At 41.1% G+C, this 16676-nt stretch overlaps 1 protein-coding gene across 1 annotated transcript in view; it reads left to right on the forward strand.

Annotated features, from left to right (window-relative positions):
- Window positions 1-16676, forward strand: part of LOC132407502 (serine/threonine-protein kinase N2-like) — a 58235-nt gene that overhangs the window by 31281 nt on the left and 10278 nt on the right. The window contains exons 12-16 of the mRNA XM_059994137.1: window positions 1586-1697; window positions 5904-5989; window positions 6489-6555; window positions 12785-12876; window positions 15431-15607. Of these exons, the coding sequence (XP_059850120.1) occupies window positions 1586-1697; window positions 5904-5989; window positions 6489-6555; window positions 12785-12876; window positions 15431-15607 (534 nt within the window). The remainder of the gene's footprint in view (window positions 1-1585; window positions 1698-5903; window positions 5990-6488; window positions 6556-12784; window positions 12877-15430; window positions 15608-16676) is intronic.

The raw sequence follows: 16676 nt of genomic DNA on the forward strand, positions 1-16676 counted from the left end.
ATTACAGAGGAGGAGGTATTTGCTATCCTGGGGCAAATCGGGGTGGACAAATCCACAGGGCCTGGCAAGGTGTTCCCTCGGACCCTATGGGAGGCAAGTGCAGAAATTGCTGGGGCCTGGCAGAGTTATTTAAATCATCCTTAGCAACAGGAGAGGTACCAGAGAGTTGGTGGATAGCCAATGTTGTTTCTCTGTTTAAAAAGGCTCTAAACATAAACCAGGAAATTAGAGGCTGGTGAGTCTGACATTAGTTGTGGGAAGGTTATTGGAAGGTATTCTAAGGGACCAGATATAAAGTGTTTGGATAGACATGGACTGATTAAGGATAGTCATGCTTTGTGCATTGGTAGGTCATGTCTAACTAGTAGAAATTTGAGGAAGTTACCTTGAAGGTGGATGAAGGCAAGGCAGTGGATTTTGTGTACATGAACTTTAGTAAGGCATTTGACAAAGTTCCACATGTGCGGCTGGTCAAGAAGGTTCAGCCATTCGGCATTCAAGATGAGGTAGTAAATTGGATTAGATTTTGGCTTTGTGGGAGAAGCCAGAGAATGGTAGTAGATTGTTACTTCTGACTGAAGCACTGACTAGTGGAGTACTGGGTCCTTTGTTGATCTGGATGATAATGTAATTAACTGGACCAGCAAATTTGCAGATGACACCATGATTGGGGTTGTAATGGACAGCAAGGAAGGCTATCGTGGCTTGCAGAGGGATCTCCAACAGTAGAAAAAATGAGCTGAAAAATGCCAGATGAAATTTAATGCAGACATGTGCAAGGTTTTGTACATTAGTATGATTGATCAAGGTAGGTCTTATACAGTGAATGGTAGGGCACGCAGGAGTGTGGTAGAGCAAAGGGCCGTGGGAATACAGGACCATAATTTGTTAAAAATAATGTTACAGGTAGTTAAGATTGTAAAGAAAGCTTTCAGCACATTGGTCTTCATAAACCTATGCATCGAGTACAGGAGATAAGATGTTATGTTGAAGTTGTATAAGACGTTGGTGTATTTTGAGACATAGTGTGCAGTTTTGGTCACCTACCTACAGGAAAGATGTAAACAAGGTTGAAAGAGCATAGAGAAAAATTTTCAAGGACGTTTCAACTCCAGACCTGAGTTATAAGGAAAGATTGATTGTATTCTTTAGAACATAGAAGATTGGGAGGAGATTTGATAGAGGTTATCAAAATTATGAGGGGTAGAGATAGGGTAAGTGCAAGCAGGCTTTTTCCACTGAGGTTGGGTAAATCTACGACCAGAGGTCATGGTTTAAGGTTGAAAGGTGAGAAATTTAAGGGGAACATAAGGGGAAACTTTTTCACTCGGGGTCATGAGAGTGTGGAATGAGCTGCCACAAGTGGTACATGCAAGCTCGATTTCAACATTTAAGAGAAGTTTGGATAGGTGCATGGGTGGTAGGGGTATGGAGAGCTGTGGAGTGCTATGATCCTGGTGCAGGTCAATGGGAGTAGGCACTTTAAATGGTTTTAGCATAGACAAGACAGTCTGAAGGACCTGGCTCTGTGCTATACTTCTCTATGACTCCATGACTATTACTTAATTCTGCTTATGTTATATAGGGACTTCACACCTGTCAACCTAAACTTCAGCCCTGAGTCTCCTCCCAAGCCATCTCAGCCATTTATAAATAGTTCTTCAGATGAAAAGATTCTTGCACTGATTAATAGTCAGGTAAGGAACTGTTCCTGGTGAGAGGGAAGGGAATAGTATTTCTTGCTTGTAAAATAAGAAACTAGAATGTTTTTGATTTGTCGGGTAGAAGGGAGAAGAAAGAAGTCTTGAAATTGTATGTTTATATAATTTGAAGTAAGCATAGGATTTAAGCAGAACATTTCAGTTGCAGCTATATGTTATGTTAAATCGGGTGGATAACAAGAGCAAATGTTCTTCAATCAATATCACTTTTAACAGTATACCAACTGGTGATTTCACTTTGAATATCAATGAACTGATTCATGTAAGGGACTACATTTCAAAGCATGTTGTGCTGAAGTACCTTGGGTTATTTCTGGAAAATAAAAGGCTATATATGTAATCACAATAGCAGCAACTTCCATTCACATAGTTTTAAATATCCTAAAGAAGTTTAGAGCATTAGCAAACAAAAAATTGTTGCAGAACTGCACAAGATATCAATGCAGTAAAGCTTTGTCAACAATTTCAAAGAACACTTGAGAGAATGAATGATGTAGGAAGAAAGAGTGAGGAGGTCCTGAAGAGCGAGTATAGAGAGCTTGGTAGGAAGTTAAAAAGCAGGACCTCAAGGGGGGTAATCTCAGGATTGCTACCTGTGCCACGTGACAGTGAGGGTAAGAATAGGATGCTCTGGAGGATGAACATGTGGCTGAGGAACTGGTGTAGGGGGTAGGATTTCAGGACCATTGGGATCTCTTCTGGGGCAGGTGGGACCTGTAAAAGAGAGATGGTTTACACCTGAACTACAAGGGGACCAATATCCTTGCAGGGAGGTTTGTTACTGCTATTGGGTGGGGGCAGGGTTTAAACTAGATTTGCAGGGGGATGGGAACCAGAGTGCCAGGACAGATTGTGGAGTGGGGGTGAAAATAAATGATATTAAAGGTTCATGTACAGTCACAAATAGAAGTGTTGTGTGTGGTGGTAATAATCTTCTGAGGTGTGTCTATTTCAATGCGAGGAGTATTGTGGGGAAGGCTGACAAGCTGAGGGTGTGGATTGACACGTGGAATTATGACATTGTAGCCATTAGTGAAACTTGGCTACAGGAGGGGCAGGGTAATGTTCCAGGGTTCCAATGTTTCAGACATGATAAAGGCAGAGGGACGAAGGTTGGGGGGGGGGGGGGGCGGTGGCATTGCTAGTCAGGGAAAATGTTACAGCAGTGCTCAGGCAGGACAGATTAGAGGGCTTGTCTACCGAGACCATATGGGTGGAGCTGAGAAACAGGAAAGGTATGACCACATTAATGGGGTTGTATTATAGACCATCCAATAGTCAGCAAGAATTTTCCACATATTGATTGGGATTCCCATACTGTTAAAGGTCTAGATGGGTTAGAGTTTGTAAAATGTGTTCAGGAAAGTTTTCTAAATCAATATATAGAGGTACCGACTTGAGAGGATGAAATATTAGATCTCCTATTAGGAAACGAGTTAGGGCAGGTGGCGGAAGTGTGTGTAGGGGAACACTTTGGTTCCAGTGATCATAACACCATTAGTTTCAACTTGATCATGGATAAAGGTAGATTTGGTCCTCGGGTTGAGGTTCTAAACTGGAAAAAGGCCAAATTTGAAGAAATGAGAAAGAATCTAAAAAGCGTGGATTGGGACAGGTTGTTCTCTGGCAAGGATGTGATTGGTAAGTAGAAGGCCTTCAAAGGAGAAGTTTTGAGTGCAGAGTTTGTATGTTCCTGTCAGGAATAAAGGCAAAGTGAATAAGAATAAGGAACCTTGGTTTTCCGGGGATATTGGAACTCTGATAAAGAAGAAGAGAGAGATGCATGACATGCATAGGAAACAGGGAGCAAATAAAGTGCTTGAGGAGTATAAAAAGAGCAAAAACAAAACATAAGAAAGAAATCAGGAGGGCTAAAAGAAGACATGAGGTTGCTTTGGCAGTCAACGTGAAGGATAATCCAAAGAACTTCTACAGGTATATTAAGAGCAAAAGGATAGTAAGGGATTAAAATTGGTCCTCTTGAAGATCAGATGGTTGGCTATGTATGGAACCAAAAGAAATGGGGGGAATCGTAATTTTTTTTTGCGTCTGTATTTACTAAGGAAACTGGTATGGAGTCTATGGAAATAAAGCAAACAGGTAGTGAGGTCATGGAAGCTATACAGATTGAAGAGGAGGAGGTGCTTGCTGTCTTGAGGCAAATCAGAGTAAATAAATCCCTAGGACCTGACAGGGTATTCCCTCGGACCTTGAAGGAGTCTAGTGTTGAAATTGCAGGGGCCCTGGCAGATATATTTAAAATGTCGGTATCTACCGGTGAGGTGCTGGAGGATTGGAGGATAGTTCATGTAGTTCCGTTGTTTAAAGAAGGCTCTAAAAGTAATCTGGGAAATTATAGGCTGATAAGTTTGACGTTGGTAGTAGGTAAATTATTGGAAGGAGTATTAAGAGATAGGATCTACAAGTATTTGGATAGACAGGGTCTTATTAGGGAGGGTCAACATGACTTTGTGTGTGGTAGGTCATGTATAACAAATCTATTAAAGTTTTTCGAGGAGGTTACCAGGAAAGTGGATGGAGGGAAGGCAGTGGATGTTGTCTACATGGACTTCAGTAAGGCCTTTGTCAAGGTCCCGCATGGGAGGTTAGTTAGGAAGATTCAGTTGCTAGGTATACATGGTGAGGTAGTAAATTGGATTAGACATTGGCTTAATGGGAGAAGTCAGAGTGGTAGTGGAGGATTGCTTCTCTGAGTGGAGGCCTGTGACTAGTGGTGTGCCACAGGGATCAGTGCTGGGCCCATTGTTATCTGTCATCTATATCAATGATCTGGATGATAATGTGGTAAATTGGATCAGCAAATTTGCTGATGAAACAAAGATTGGCGGTGTAGTGGACAGTGAGGAAGGTCTTCAAAATTTGCAAAGGGATTTGGACCAGCTGGAAAAATGGGCTGAAAAATGGCAGATGGAGTTTAATACAGACAAGTGTGAGATATTGCACTTTGGAAGGACAAACCAAGGTAGAACATACAAGGTAAATGGTAGGACACCGAGGAGTGCAGTAGAACAGAGGGATCTGGGAATACAGATACAAAATTCCCTAAAAGTGGCGTTATAGGTAGATAGGGTTGTAAAGAGAGGTTTTGGTACATTGGCCTTTATAAATCAAAGTATTGAGTTATAAGAGTTGGAATGTTATGGTGAGGTTGTATAAGGCATTGGTGAGGCCAAATTTGGAGTATTGTGTGCAGTTTTGGTCACCGAATTACAGGAAGGATATTAATAATGTTGAAAGAGTGCAGAGAAGTTTTACAATGATGTTGCTGGGACTTAAACTGAGTTACAGAGGAAGGTTGAATAGGTTAGGAGTTTATTCCCTGGAGTGTAGAAGAATGAGGGGAGACTTGATAGAGGTATATAAAATTATGAGGGTATAGATAGTGTGAATGCAAGCAGGCTTTTTCCACTGAGGCTAGGGGAGAAAAAAACCCCAGAGGACATGGTTAAGGGTGAAGGGGGGAAAGTTTAAAGGGAACATTGGGGGGGGGGGGGGGCTTCTTCACACAGAGAATGGTGGGAGTGTGGAATGAGCTGCCAGATGAAGAGGTAAATGCAGGCTCACTTTTAACATTTAAGAAAAACCTGGACAGGTACATGGAAGAGAAGTGTATGGAGGGATATGTTTCCAGGTGCAGGTCAGTGGGACTAGGCAGAAAAATGGTTTGGCACAGCCAAGAAGGGCCAAAAGGCCTGTTTCTGTGCTGTAATGTTCTATGGTTCTATGGATTGTAGGGATGACTTACAGTGGACTGAAAACCTTGAGCATACAGACAGACATTATCAAGAATGAATGAGCAGAGAGTTATGGCAAGAATTCTCAATTTTAGTACCTTGGCAATTGAAAGCATTAGGATGACAATGGTGGAATGATTTGAAGTCTGGGATATTTGAGATCAGAACTGACAAAACACTGTCCTCTGAGAATTATGGTGCTGAAAAAGATTAGCAATAGAGAGGGACAAAAACAAAGAGATTTTGTGTAGGAATTTTAAAATTGAAGTGCTGTTTCACTGAGATAATTGGATAGCAAGCAAATAAACCACCTGTACTTTTGCTCAATGCACTCGCTTACCCAAAAGAAAGTTACTTAACTCTGCAGTATTCTTCTGTTTGACACATGTAAGAAAATTAATGCAAATGTTGTTTATCACTTTTATAGGATGAAGTTAAAAATGATACAAATATGGTAACTCAACAGATTAACCAATTTCTAGATGAGTCAAATCAAGCTTGTATTGCACCAAGGTAAGGGCTGAACCTTAGTCATATGTCCAAAACAGCTGACTGCTTAATTGGGTTGAACTCCACTTCAGCTGAGTCAGTAGAATTTCAGTAGCTTTGACTGAATTATTTTTGAATTGGCCTATAATTTGTTTTTTAAAATTTTTCACCAGATGTTTGATTGCTCATTCGTATTTGTATTATATCCATGACTATAGTCCTCTTTTTGTTTTGTGTACTTTGACTTTCTCCTGCATCTCTTTCCCCACCCATCACCTCCCTCCCCCATCAAATTTTATTTTGCTCTGTGATTGAGTGGTTGTCTTCAATATTTCACTCACTATCTTAAGTGATAATATTTCATGAATGAGCATGGATAGTAAGTTCTTCCAGGCTTCTTCACTTAATTGAAGGAAAGGAACATGGTCAAATCCACAAGTGTTAAACTTATCAAGACTAATTCGTCTGTTCTTGGCTAATTGTGGTAGTGTTTAAAATATTCTAACTTTATTTTTTTTTACAGACAGCAGACCTTGCATTTTGAAGATTTCTGCTGTTTGGCCTTGATTGGACAGGGTCATTTTGGAAAGGTATGGGGGTATTTATAATCTTCCTGTCATTTTTTTTAGTACCTTGCTGTTTAGCACCTTCTCTTAACATTCTACAATTTAGATCAGATTAAATAATTAAATAGATTAACTACTTCCTAGATATATCAAATTGAATTTTTGTTCAACTGGTAAAAGGTGATCTTGGCATTATTGTCAGTTGTTTAACTTGAAAATAGAGAGACAAGAGGCTGCAGATGCTGGAGTCTGGAGCAATCAATGCCTCTGTCTTCATCGACTGAGTTATTTCACTAGTTTATCTTGTAAATCCCTGGATATGTTAACAGGTGTATGGTTTTGATAAATCAAAAGACTTTTTCCTTGTTCATAAATTATCAGTGAAATTTTACTTGTGTATCTTATTGCAACATAAATTTGACAGTGCATGATGATTTTCTTCCCTATAAATATATTAATGTTTGCATGTTGTATAAATGACATAGTACTAGGAGCATTCAGAAATGCAATGTTGACTGTTGTAAGTTACCATTTGGTATGGAGCATTTATTTCATCTCTAGAGAAATTTTAATATTAAATGAGGTGAGGCTTGATTCTTGAATAGAGCCACTTTGATTAGTGTGGTGAACTACATATACCTGTCTGGACATGCACCCCCCCCCCCCCCCCACTGACTGCTCCTGTGGCTCCTCCCACTGACCCCGGTATAAAGGCAATTGGAGCCTGAGCCCTGCCCTCAGTCTCCAGGATGTAGTGTGGTGGTCAATTGCTGCTTGTTCTTTCTTCCAGCCAATAAAAGCCTATATCTCACCTCACGTCTCCGAGAGTTATTGATGGTGCATCAATTAGTACTGTAAACATGTTCAGCAATTGTAACAGCAAGAATCCCTTGTTCCAAGTTGTACAAATTTATCTTTGTGATTAGCTAGGGAAAGACATATGTAAAATCCCATTTCAGAGTTACTTCAGCACAGTTTTCCCCATTTTTCCTCCTAAATTCGGGGGCAGAATCGTTTTCCTCTTTCTTCCTTTTCCCATTCATGTCTGTTAATCGTTATTTTAAATTGCTGAAAGCACTTCTCCAAGATTTGTTGTTTTTTGTATGTTCAACTTTAAAAATATCTATCAAATATATTTAGTCTCAATTCACTTCACATTCTGATATTTAACTGCAGATGTGAGGTGTCTTTCTGAAAGTCAGAGAAACTAGCTGCTCATTGTTTAAATGCTAGGAGAAATTGTCTACTAGGCAGATCTTGACTGGGATCTCTTTCTTCATAACCCATCCACAACAAACTTGTGTGAATGCATGTTATTTTCCCTTTTACTGCTGTGCTGCTGTCAGACATGGGAACAATTTCAACATTCAGTTTCCTTTGGTACTGGAAGATTTATCGTTTCTTATAACAAACCAAGCAATAAAATTTAACCCTAAACTTCCTCTATATATCTAATAGTTATTCACTGTCTATTAATTTATAGCTTCAGTGACATTTGTGAAGCTTTCTGTCTTTTGAAATCAAACAAGCCATTTGGTTTTGCAATGTTTATTGTGTTAGCTAAACGAATAACAATTTGTTTGACTCTAGAGTTCGCTGCACATATTTGGAATATTAAGATTATGATAGTAGGAAAATTTACTATATTTGGAGGTTAATGGTCTGAGGTGCTGAATCGAAGGTGCTTAAAAACCTTTTGCTTTATAATGAATTTAGGTTCAGCACAGTAAACACCTGAGCCAAGTGTGTCAAGAATTGCAAGTAATAAGTCATATTTAGTGCAGGGAAACAGAGTGAATAGCTATTAGTAGCACTAACATTTGTTGTATCCTTGAATTAGAAGTGGAAAATTGTTCACACAAAGTGTCCCTCAGTAAAATTGGGTGTATTTATTTCCCACGAAGGACAAAAATATACTTGACGCCTGTGGGATCCTTTGGCACAACTTGAGGGTATGGGGATTTCATTCAAAAACTTGTTGCTAATGATGGTAAAAGCATAGAAAACCTACAGCGCAATACAGGCCCTTTGGCCCACAAAGTTGTGTCAAACATGTCCCTACCTTAGAAATTACTAGGGTTACCCACAGCCCTCTATTGTTCTAAGCTCCATGTACCTATCCAAAAGTCTCCTAAAAGACCCTATTGTATCCGCCTCCACCACCGTTGCCAGCAGTCCATTCCACACACTCACCACTCTCCGCATAAAAAACCTTACCCCTGACATCTCCTCTGTACCTACTCCCCAGCACCTTAAATCTGTGCCCTCTTGTGGCAGCCATTTCAGCCCTGGGGAAAAGCCTCTGACTATCCACAAGATCAATGCCTCTCACCATCTTATACACCTCTATCAGGTCACCTCACATCCTCGGCCTCTCCAAGGAGAAAAGGCCGAGTTCACTCAACCTGTTTTCATAGGGCATGCTCCCTAATCCAGGCAATATCCTTGTAAATCTCCTCTGCACCCTTTCTATGGTTTCCACATCATTCCTGTAGTGAGGCAACCATAACTGAGCACAATACTCCAAGTGGGGTCTGACCAGTGTCCTATATAGCTGCAACATTACCTCTCGGCTCCTAAATTCAAGTCCATGATTGATGAAGGCCAATGCACCTTATCCCTTCTTAACCACAGAGTCAACCTGCACAGCTTCTTTGAGTATCTTATGGACTTGGACCCCAAGATCCCTCTGATCCTCCACACTGCCGAGAGTCTTACCATTAATACTATATTCTGCCATTATATTTGACCTATCAAAATGAACCACTTCACACTTATCTGGGTTGAACTCCATCTGCCACTTCTCAGCCCAGTTTTGCATCCTATCAATGTCCTGATGTAACCTCTGACAGCCCTCCTTACTATCCATAACACCCCCAACCTTTGTGTCATCAGCAAACTTACTAACCCATCCCTCCACTTCCTCATCCAGGTCATTTATAAAAATCACAAAGAGTAAGGGTCCCAAAACAGATCCCTGAGGCACTCCACTGGTCACTGACCTCCATGCAGAATATGACCTGTCTACAACCACTCTTTGCCTTCTGTGGGCAAGCCAGTTCTGGATCCACAAAGCAATGACTCCTTGGATCCCATGCCTCCTTATTTTCTCAATAAGCCTTGCACAGGGTACCTTATCAAATGCCTTCCTGAAATCCATATACACTACATCTATTGCTCTTCCTTCATCAATGTGTTTAGTCACATCCTCAAAAAATTCAATGAGGCTCGTAAGGCACGACCTGCCCTTTACAAAGCCATGCTGACTATTCCTAATCATATTATATTTCTCCAAATGTTCATATATCCTGTCTCTCAGGATTTTCTCCATCAGCTTACCAACCACTGAGGTAAGACTCATTGGTCTATAATTTCCTGGGCTATCTCTACTCCCTTCCTTGAATAAGGGAACAACATCCCTAACTCACCAATCCTCCAGAACCTCTCCCATCCCCATTGATGATGCAAAGATCATCACCAGAGGCTCAGCAATCTCCTTCCTCGCCTCCCGCAGTAGCCTTGGGTACAACTCATCTGGTCCTGGTGACTTATCCGACTTGATGCTTTCTAAAAGCTCCAGCACATCCTCTTTCTTAATATCTATATGCTCAAGCTTTTCAGTCTGCTGCAAATCATCACTACAATCACCAAGATCCTTTTCCGTAGTGAATACCGAAGTAAAGTATTCATCAAGTACCTCTGTTATTTCCTCCAGTTCCATACACACTTTCCCACTGTCACATTTGATAGGTCCTAATCTTTCATGTCTTATTCTCTTGCTCTTCACATATTTGTAGAATGCCTTGAGGTTTTCTTTAATCCTGCCTGCAAAGGCCTTCTCATGGCCCCTTCTGACTCTCCTAATTTCCTTCTTAAGCTCCTTTCTGTTAGCTTTATAATCTTCTAGATCTCTAACATTACCTAGCTCTCTGAACCTTTCGTAAGCTTTCCTTTTCTTCTTGACTAGATTCATTACAGCCTTTGTATACACCATGGTTCCTGTACCCTACCATAACTTCCCTGTCTCATTGGAATGTACCTGTGCAGAACTCCACACAAATGTCCCCTGAACATTTGCTACATTTCTTCCATACCTTTCCCTGAGAACATCTGTTTCCAATTTAAGCTTCCAAGTTCCTGCCTGATAGCCTCATAATTCCCTTTACTCCTGTCTGTTCCTATCTCTCTCCAATGCTATTGTAAAGGAGATAGAATTGTGATCACTATCTCCAAAATGCTCTCCCACTGAGAGATCTGACACCTGACCAGGTTCATTTCCCATTACCAAATCAAGTATAGTCTCTCCTCTTGTAGGCTTATCTACGTATTGTATGAAGGAATCTTCCTGAACACACCTAACAAACTCCACCCCATCTAAACCCTTTGCTCTTGGGAGATGCTAATCAATATTTGGAAAATTAAAATCTTCCACCATGACAACTGTTATTATTACACCTTTCCAGGATCTGTTTCCTTATCTGCTCCTTGATATCCTTGGTACTATTGAGCGGCCTATAAAAAAACACCTGGTAAAGTCATTAAAAACACAAAATGCTGGCAGAACTCAGCAGGCCAGACAGCATCTATGGGAGGAGGTAGTGACGACGTTTCAGCCCTTCCCTGTTCCTAACCTCCACCCACAGAGACTCTGTAGACAATCCCTCCATGGCGTCCATCTTTTCTGAAGCTGTGACACTATCTCTGATCAACAGTGCATGCCCCCACCTCTTTTGCCTCCCTCCCTGTCCTTTCTGAAACATTTAAACTTGGCACTTGAAGTAACCATTCTTGCCCCTGAGCCATCCAAGTCTCTGTAATGGCCACCACATCATAGCTCCAAGTGCTGATCCATGCTCTAAGCTCATCTGCTTTGTTCACCATACTCCTTGCATTAAAATAGACACATCTCAAAACATCAGTCTGAGCAAGTCCCTTCTCTATCACCTGCCTATCCTCCCTCACACACTGTCTCCAAGCTTTCTCTATTTGTGATCCAACCTCCTCTTCTCCAGTCTCTTCAGTTCGGTTCCCACCCCCCAACAATTCTAGTTTAAACTCTCCCCAGTAGTCTTAGCAAACCTCCCCACCAGGATATTAGTCCCCCTAGGATTCAAGTGCAACCCATCCTTTTTGTACAGGTGACACCTGCCCCAAAAGAGATCCCAATGATCCAGAAATCTGAATCCCTGCTCCCTGCTCCAATCCCTCAGCCACGCATTTATCCTCCACCTCGTTCTATTCCTGTACTCGCTGTCACATGGCACAGGCAGTAACCCTGAGATTACTACTTTTACGGTCCTGCTTCTCAACTTCCTTCCTAACTCCCTGTAGCCTGTTTTCAGGACCTCTTCCCTTTTTCTACCTATGTCAGTGGTACCAATATGTACCATGACCTCTGGCTGTTCTCCCTCCTACTGCAGGATATCTTGGGCTTAATCTGAAACGTCCCAGACCCTGGCACCTGGGAGGCAAACTACCATCCGTGTTTCTATCCTACATTCACAGAATCGCCTGTCTGGCCCCCTAACTTTGGAGTCCCCTATCACTACTGCCTTCCTCTTCCTTTCACTACCCTTCTGTGCCAGAGGCACAGCCATTGTTTCTTCCCCCAGGTAGGCTGCCCCCCCCCCCCACCAACAGTACTCAAACAGGAGTACTTATTGTCAAGGGGTACAGCCACAGGGGTACTCTCTAGTACCTGACTCTTCTCCTGACTGTGACCCACTTGTCTGTCTCCCGTGACCCCGGTGTGACCACCTGCCTATAACTCCTTTCTATCACCTCCTTGCTCTCCCTGACCAGATGAAGGTTATCTAGTTGCAACTCCAGTTCCCTAAGGTGGTCCCTTAGGAGCTGCAGCTTGACACATCTGGTGCAGATGTGGCTGTCCGGGAGGCTGGGAGACTCCAGGACTTCCCACATCTGACGCTGAGCACAGAACACCGGCCTCACACACATACTTCCTTCCCACAGTTAACACAGGTAAACCTACCTCGCCTCATCCCGTTACCACCTAAGCCCGTTGAGCCAAACTCAGCTACCTTCTCACTCCACTGCCCGCTGAACATGGCGGTCTTCTTTTTAAAACTTTTCCTGCTCTACTGGCTGACGTCACGCGCCTTGCCAGTCTTGCCTCTCTTTACCCTGACTAGTAAAATGCCTTTGCTCCGGAAATCCTTAGTCATCCCACTCGCAGCCTTCCTGCTTTGAATCTCAAAATATTTCTGTCCTAATATTTTTTTCTGTTTTCTAGGTGCTTCTTGCAGAATATAAGTTTACAAAGAGACTGTTTGCTATTAAAGCCTTGAAGAAATGTAATATAGTGCTTCGAGATGAAGTGGACAGGTAGGTGTTTGTCACTTGTACAACAAATTGTATCCCTGCATGTTAACAAATGCAATAGTGGACTTGTATGTTAGAGCCAGATGTTCAAGAGTTTATGCTGATAATATCTGCCTTTGCACTCAGTCAGGCAGAGAATTTCATACCTTTGTTTAACCTTCCCCACCTTTAATCTTAATAATTACCTTAAACCCATACCCTCCACTCCCCAGTGATATAATTGTGGGGCAGAATGTAAATGAGAAAGGTTGGTGGTAGAGGAAGATATTGAGACAGGAAAAGAAGAGCACAACTCTGACAGAAAGTGTTGGGGAATATTCAGCAGGTCAGGCAGCATCCATGGAGAAATGGACAACATTTTGTTTTGATAAGCTGTCATCAGGATTTGACCTTTTAATTCTGAAACTTTAATTCTACTTCTCTCTTCACAGATGCTGCCTGACCAGCTGAGTGTTTGCAGCACTTACTATTTATTTCAAATTTTCTGTATTTCCTTTGGCTTTTTGACTTAAGATTGGCTAAATAAGAGAGTTACCTGAGGAGTAAAGTCTTGAAAGAAGAGAGTTGTTTGAAACTGATGTGGTGAGCAACTCCAAAGTCTGTGGATGGGTCAAGTAGACTAAAATGATTCAAAAGTTCAAAGTAAACTTATTATGAAAGTACATTTATATAACCCTATAAAGCCCTGAGATTCATTTTCTTACCAGCATACTCAATAAATCCATAATAGATTCAATGAAAGACCACATCAACTTGGGTGTTCAACCAGTGTGCAAAGGATGACAAACTATGCAAATACATAAAGAATAATAATAAACAATCAATAAATATTGAGAACATGAGATGAAGAGTCCTTGAAAATGTGTCTATAGGTTGTGGGAGCATTTCAATAATGGGGCAAGTGAAGTTATCTTCTTTTTGGTTGAAGAACCTGATGGTTGAGGGGTAATAACTGTTCCTGAAGCTGGTGGTGTGAGTCCTGAGGCTCTTGTACCACCTTCCTGATGGCAGCAGTGAGATAATAGTATGACCTGGGTAGTGGGGGTTCCTGATGATGGATGCTGATTACCTGTAGATGTGCTCAATAGTGAGGAGGGATTTATCTGTGATGGACTGAGCCATATTCACTACTTTTTGTAGAATTTTCTGTTCAAGGGCATTCCAGGCTGTAATGCAGCCAGTCAATAGATTCTCCACTACACATCAATAGAAGTTTGTCAAAGTTTTAGATGTCACGCCAAATCTTTGCAAACTCCTAAGGAGGTAGAGGCAATGTCACAGTTTCTTTGTAATAATATTTGTGCGCTGGGCCCAGGAAAGTTTCTCTGAAATCTTAACACTGAGGAATTTAGTGACCCTCTGTACCTCTGATCCTCTGATGAGGACTGGCTCATGGACCTCTGGTTTTCTCCGCCTAAAGTCAATTAAATTTTTTGCAGAATAATATGCCGTTGTTCTGTCAACTTTACTATGTTACGTACCCCGTAACTGGGTCACTTACCAGCAAAGATAGAGAGGTTCGTTGAAGTCTGATGGTACTATTTTTAACAGTATTTATTGATAAAAATACACAAAAATAATATCAATGCAAACATACAGATAATATACGTCGTCAATACTAAATCTAAAAGTGCGGGTATAATAATAATCAATAAGAAATAGCTCTATCGTTGTCTAGGGGATAATGTATTGTCCAATGGAAATATAAAAGTCACTTCAGTTCATTCCGGCTGTAGCTTTTGGTGGAGAGAAAAACGGATTTTTAGAACTTGCCCGTTTTCCGTTTTATGATGTCGATCCTTCAAAATGTCATCGGTGGTGATCTCTTCTTTAGCTAAGCCGTCTTTTGTGGTAAGGCCCCAATCCCGGGGCAACAGGAAAGGACACACGTGGGCCCTCCACCGGCTGTCGCTATTAAACGCTGTCACGGGATTTCTAGCGTTTCTCTTGGTGCGTCTAAAGGGGTTGTTCCCCAGACCCTCTTTTATCCTTACTGACGAGGTCTCAGATGTCAATCAGGTTGGGATGGTGCCATCCCTCAACCCAGCCCACCTTGGTCATTCTCTGAGGGCTTCAAATAAATAGTACAGTACTCAATACACAATTCCGTCTCCAAGAGACAATGGCCATTTCCTGTGGCTCTGTATCGCTGAGGGGCCAGGACATTCCAAACCCCTTGTGGATTCTGTGTGTCTTTCTCTCATTTCCTGGGTCTCCTGACCTGAATTAATAGCGATCTTGCGATTCTCAAAAAGGAGGGGGCTACTTTGTACCCTTCGGCCCCTCAGAGTTGGGGCACAGGCGTAACAACGAACCACTCAATATTTTCCTGTCCAGTTATTTGGTTTATGATATTCGACTGCAGGAATTTTACTAGTTCTTATGGAAGGTTCCATTACTTCTATGGAACTGTAAATCAATTCTCTGCCTGTTATTTACAGTTAATCATATTTTGAGACAGGTTAGAATGCTATTTATTGCACAATGATAATGCATGTAAATGAAGATGGCTAAAGAAAGCTCTTCACTCATTTGTTTCAATCTATTGATTTTTTAGTCTGATGTGTGAGAAAAGGATCCTTGAGACAGCAAGCTCTGCTCGGCATCCTTTTCTAGTGAACCTCTTTGCCTGCTTTCAAACACCAAGTCATGTTTGCTTTGTGATGGAGTACGCACCTGGAGGAGACCTCATGAAACACATTCATTCCAATGTCTTCTCAGAACCCCGGGCTCGGTAAGTGGTCCTTGAGAATTTTGTACCTTATCCCATTTATTGCATTATGATGTGGATGGTAAGTGATCCACATATTCAGATAGTAAAGAGTATAATATAGTTGTGATTCTGTAATGAAACTGATAATCCATTGTGAATTTCAATTAGTAACTCTTACAATGTTCTTGTTATGAAGCATTCTGCCTTTTTAAAGTTGCTGATAAGTCTAAACCCAAATCAGTAGTTCAGAGGTATGGGCAGTAAGTTCTGGCTTTCACAGCAAAACCCATATTCTGGTTGAATAATTTAAATTTCACCTCAAAAGGAGCTTAAGAATTATTCGGGTATGAAAGGAAACAATGATAAGCCAATCTGCCTGTCAAAGCTCACTCACAACCCATGCTTTCAGTGTCAGAGGAAGTTGCTTCCTTTCTGTACAACATGCTTCAGATGCTGGCTGGCTGTGATCTACTACTTGCAAACTTTCTGCTGTGTGGTGGTATCTTTGGTTAATGAATTGCACCATAATTATGCTTATAACTAATATTAATATCTAGATCTAAAGGAGGACAGTTCTGTCATAATTTCAGAAAATATTTCATCCATCTTAACACTTATCATTGCATTTCTTCTAATGCAGGCTTGAGTTTGTACTACAATCATTGATTAATTTGCCTTTAATTCAGCTCAATCAGCAATCTTTTAAAGTGTGAATCACTATAGCCAGTTTTCCATGGTGAACCCTAATTTGTTAGAACATGTATTAGTCAACAGACAATGATTTAAATTTGTCATAAGTAGTCAAAAGCAGTATACTGAAGTGTTCTTTAAAAACAAACAAGATTAAATGGCTTTGAGAAAAATGATAATATGGAATTACTTTAATGGTGGTTGGTGTGGACTTGATGGGTCATAGGGCATGTTTCTGTGCTGTAGGAGTCTACCTTTGTCTATGAAAAGAAAAAAAATCTGCTGTTATGTTAGAATCAAACAACAGAATAACTGACTTTTTTTTGTCGATAACTACCTACCACACTCATTTTCCTATATTTCTATGTTATTGTGATTAAGTTTACTTTTCACTTGGTTG

Source organism: Hypanus sabinus, chromosome 18 (assembly GCF_030144855.1).
Source record: "Hypanus sabinus isolate sHypSab1 chromosome 18, sHypSab1.hap1, whole genome shotgun sequence".
Classification (NCBI taxonomy): domain Eukaryota; kingdom Metazoa; phylum Chordata; class Chondrichthyes; order Myliobatiformes; family Dasyatidae; genus Hypanus; species Hypanus sabinus.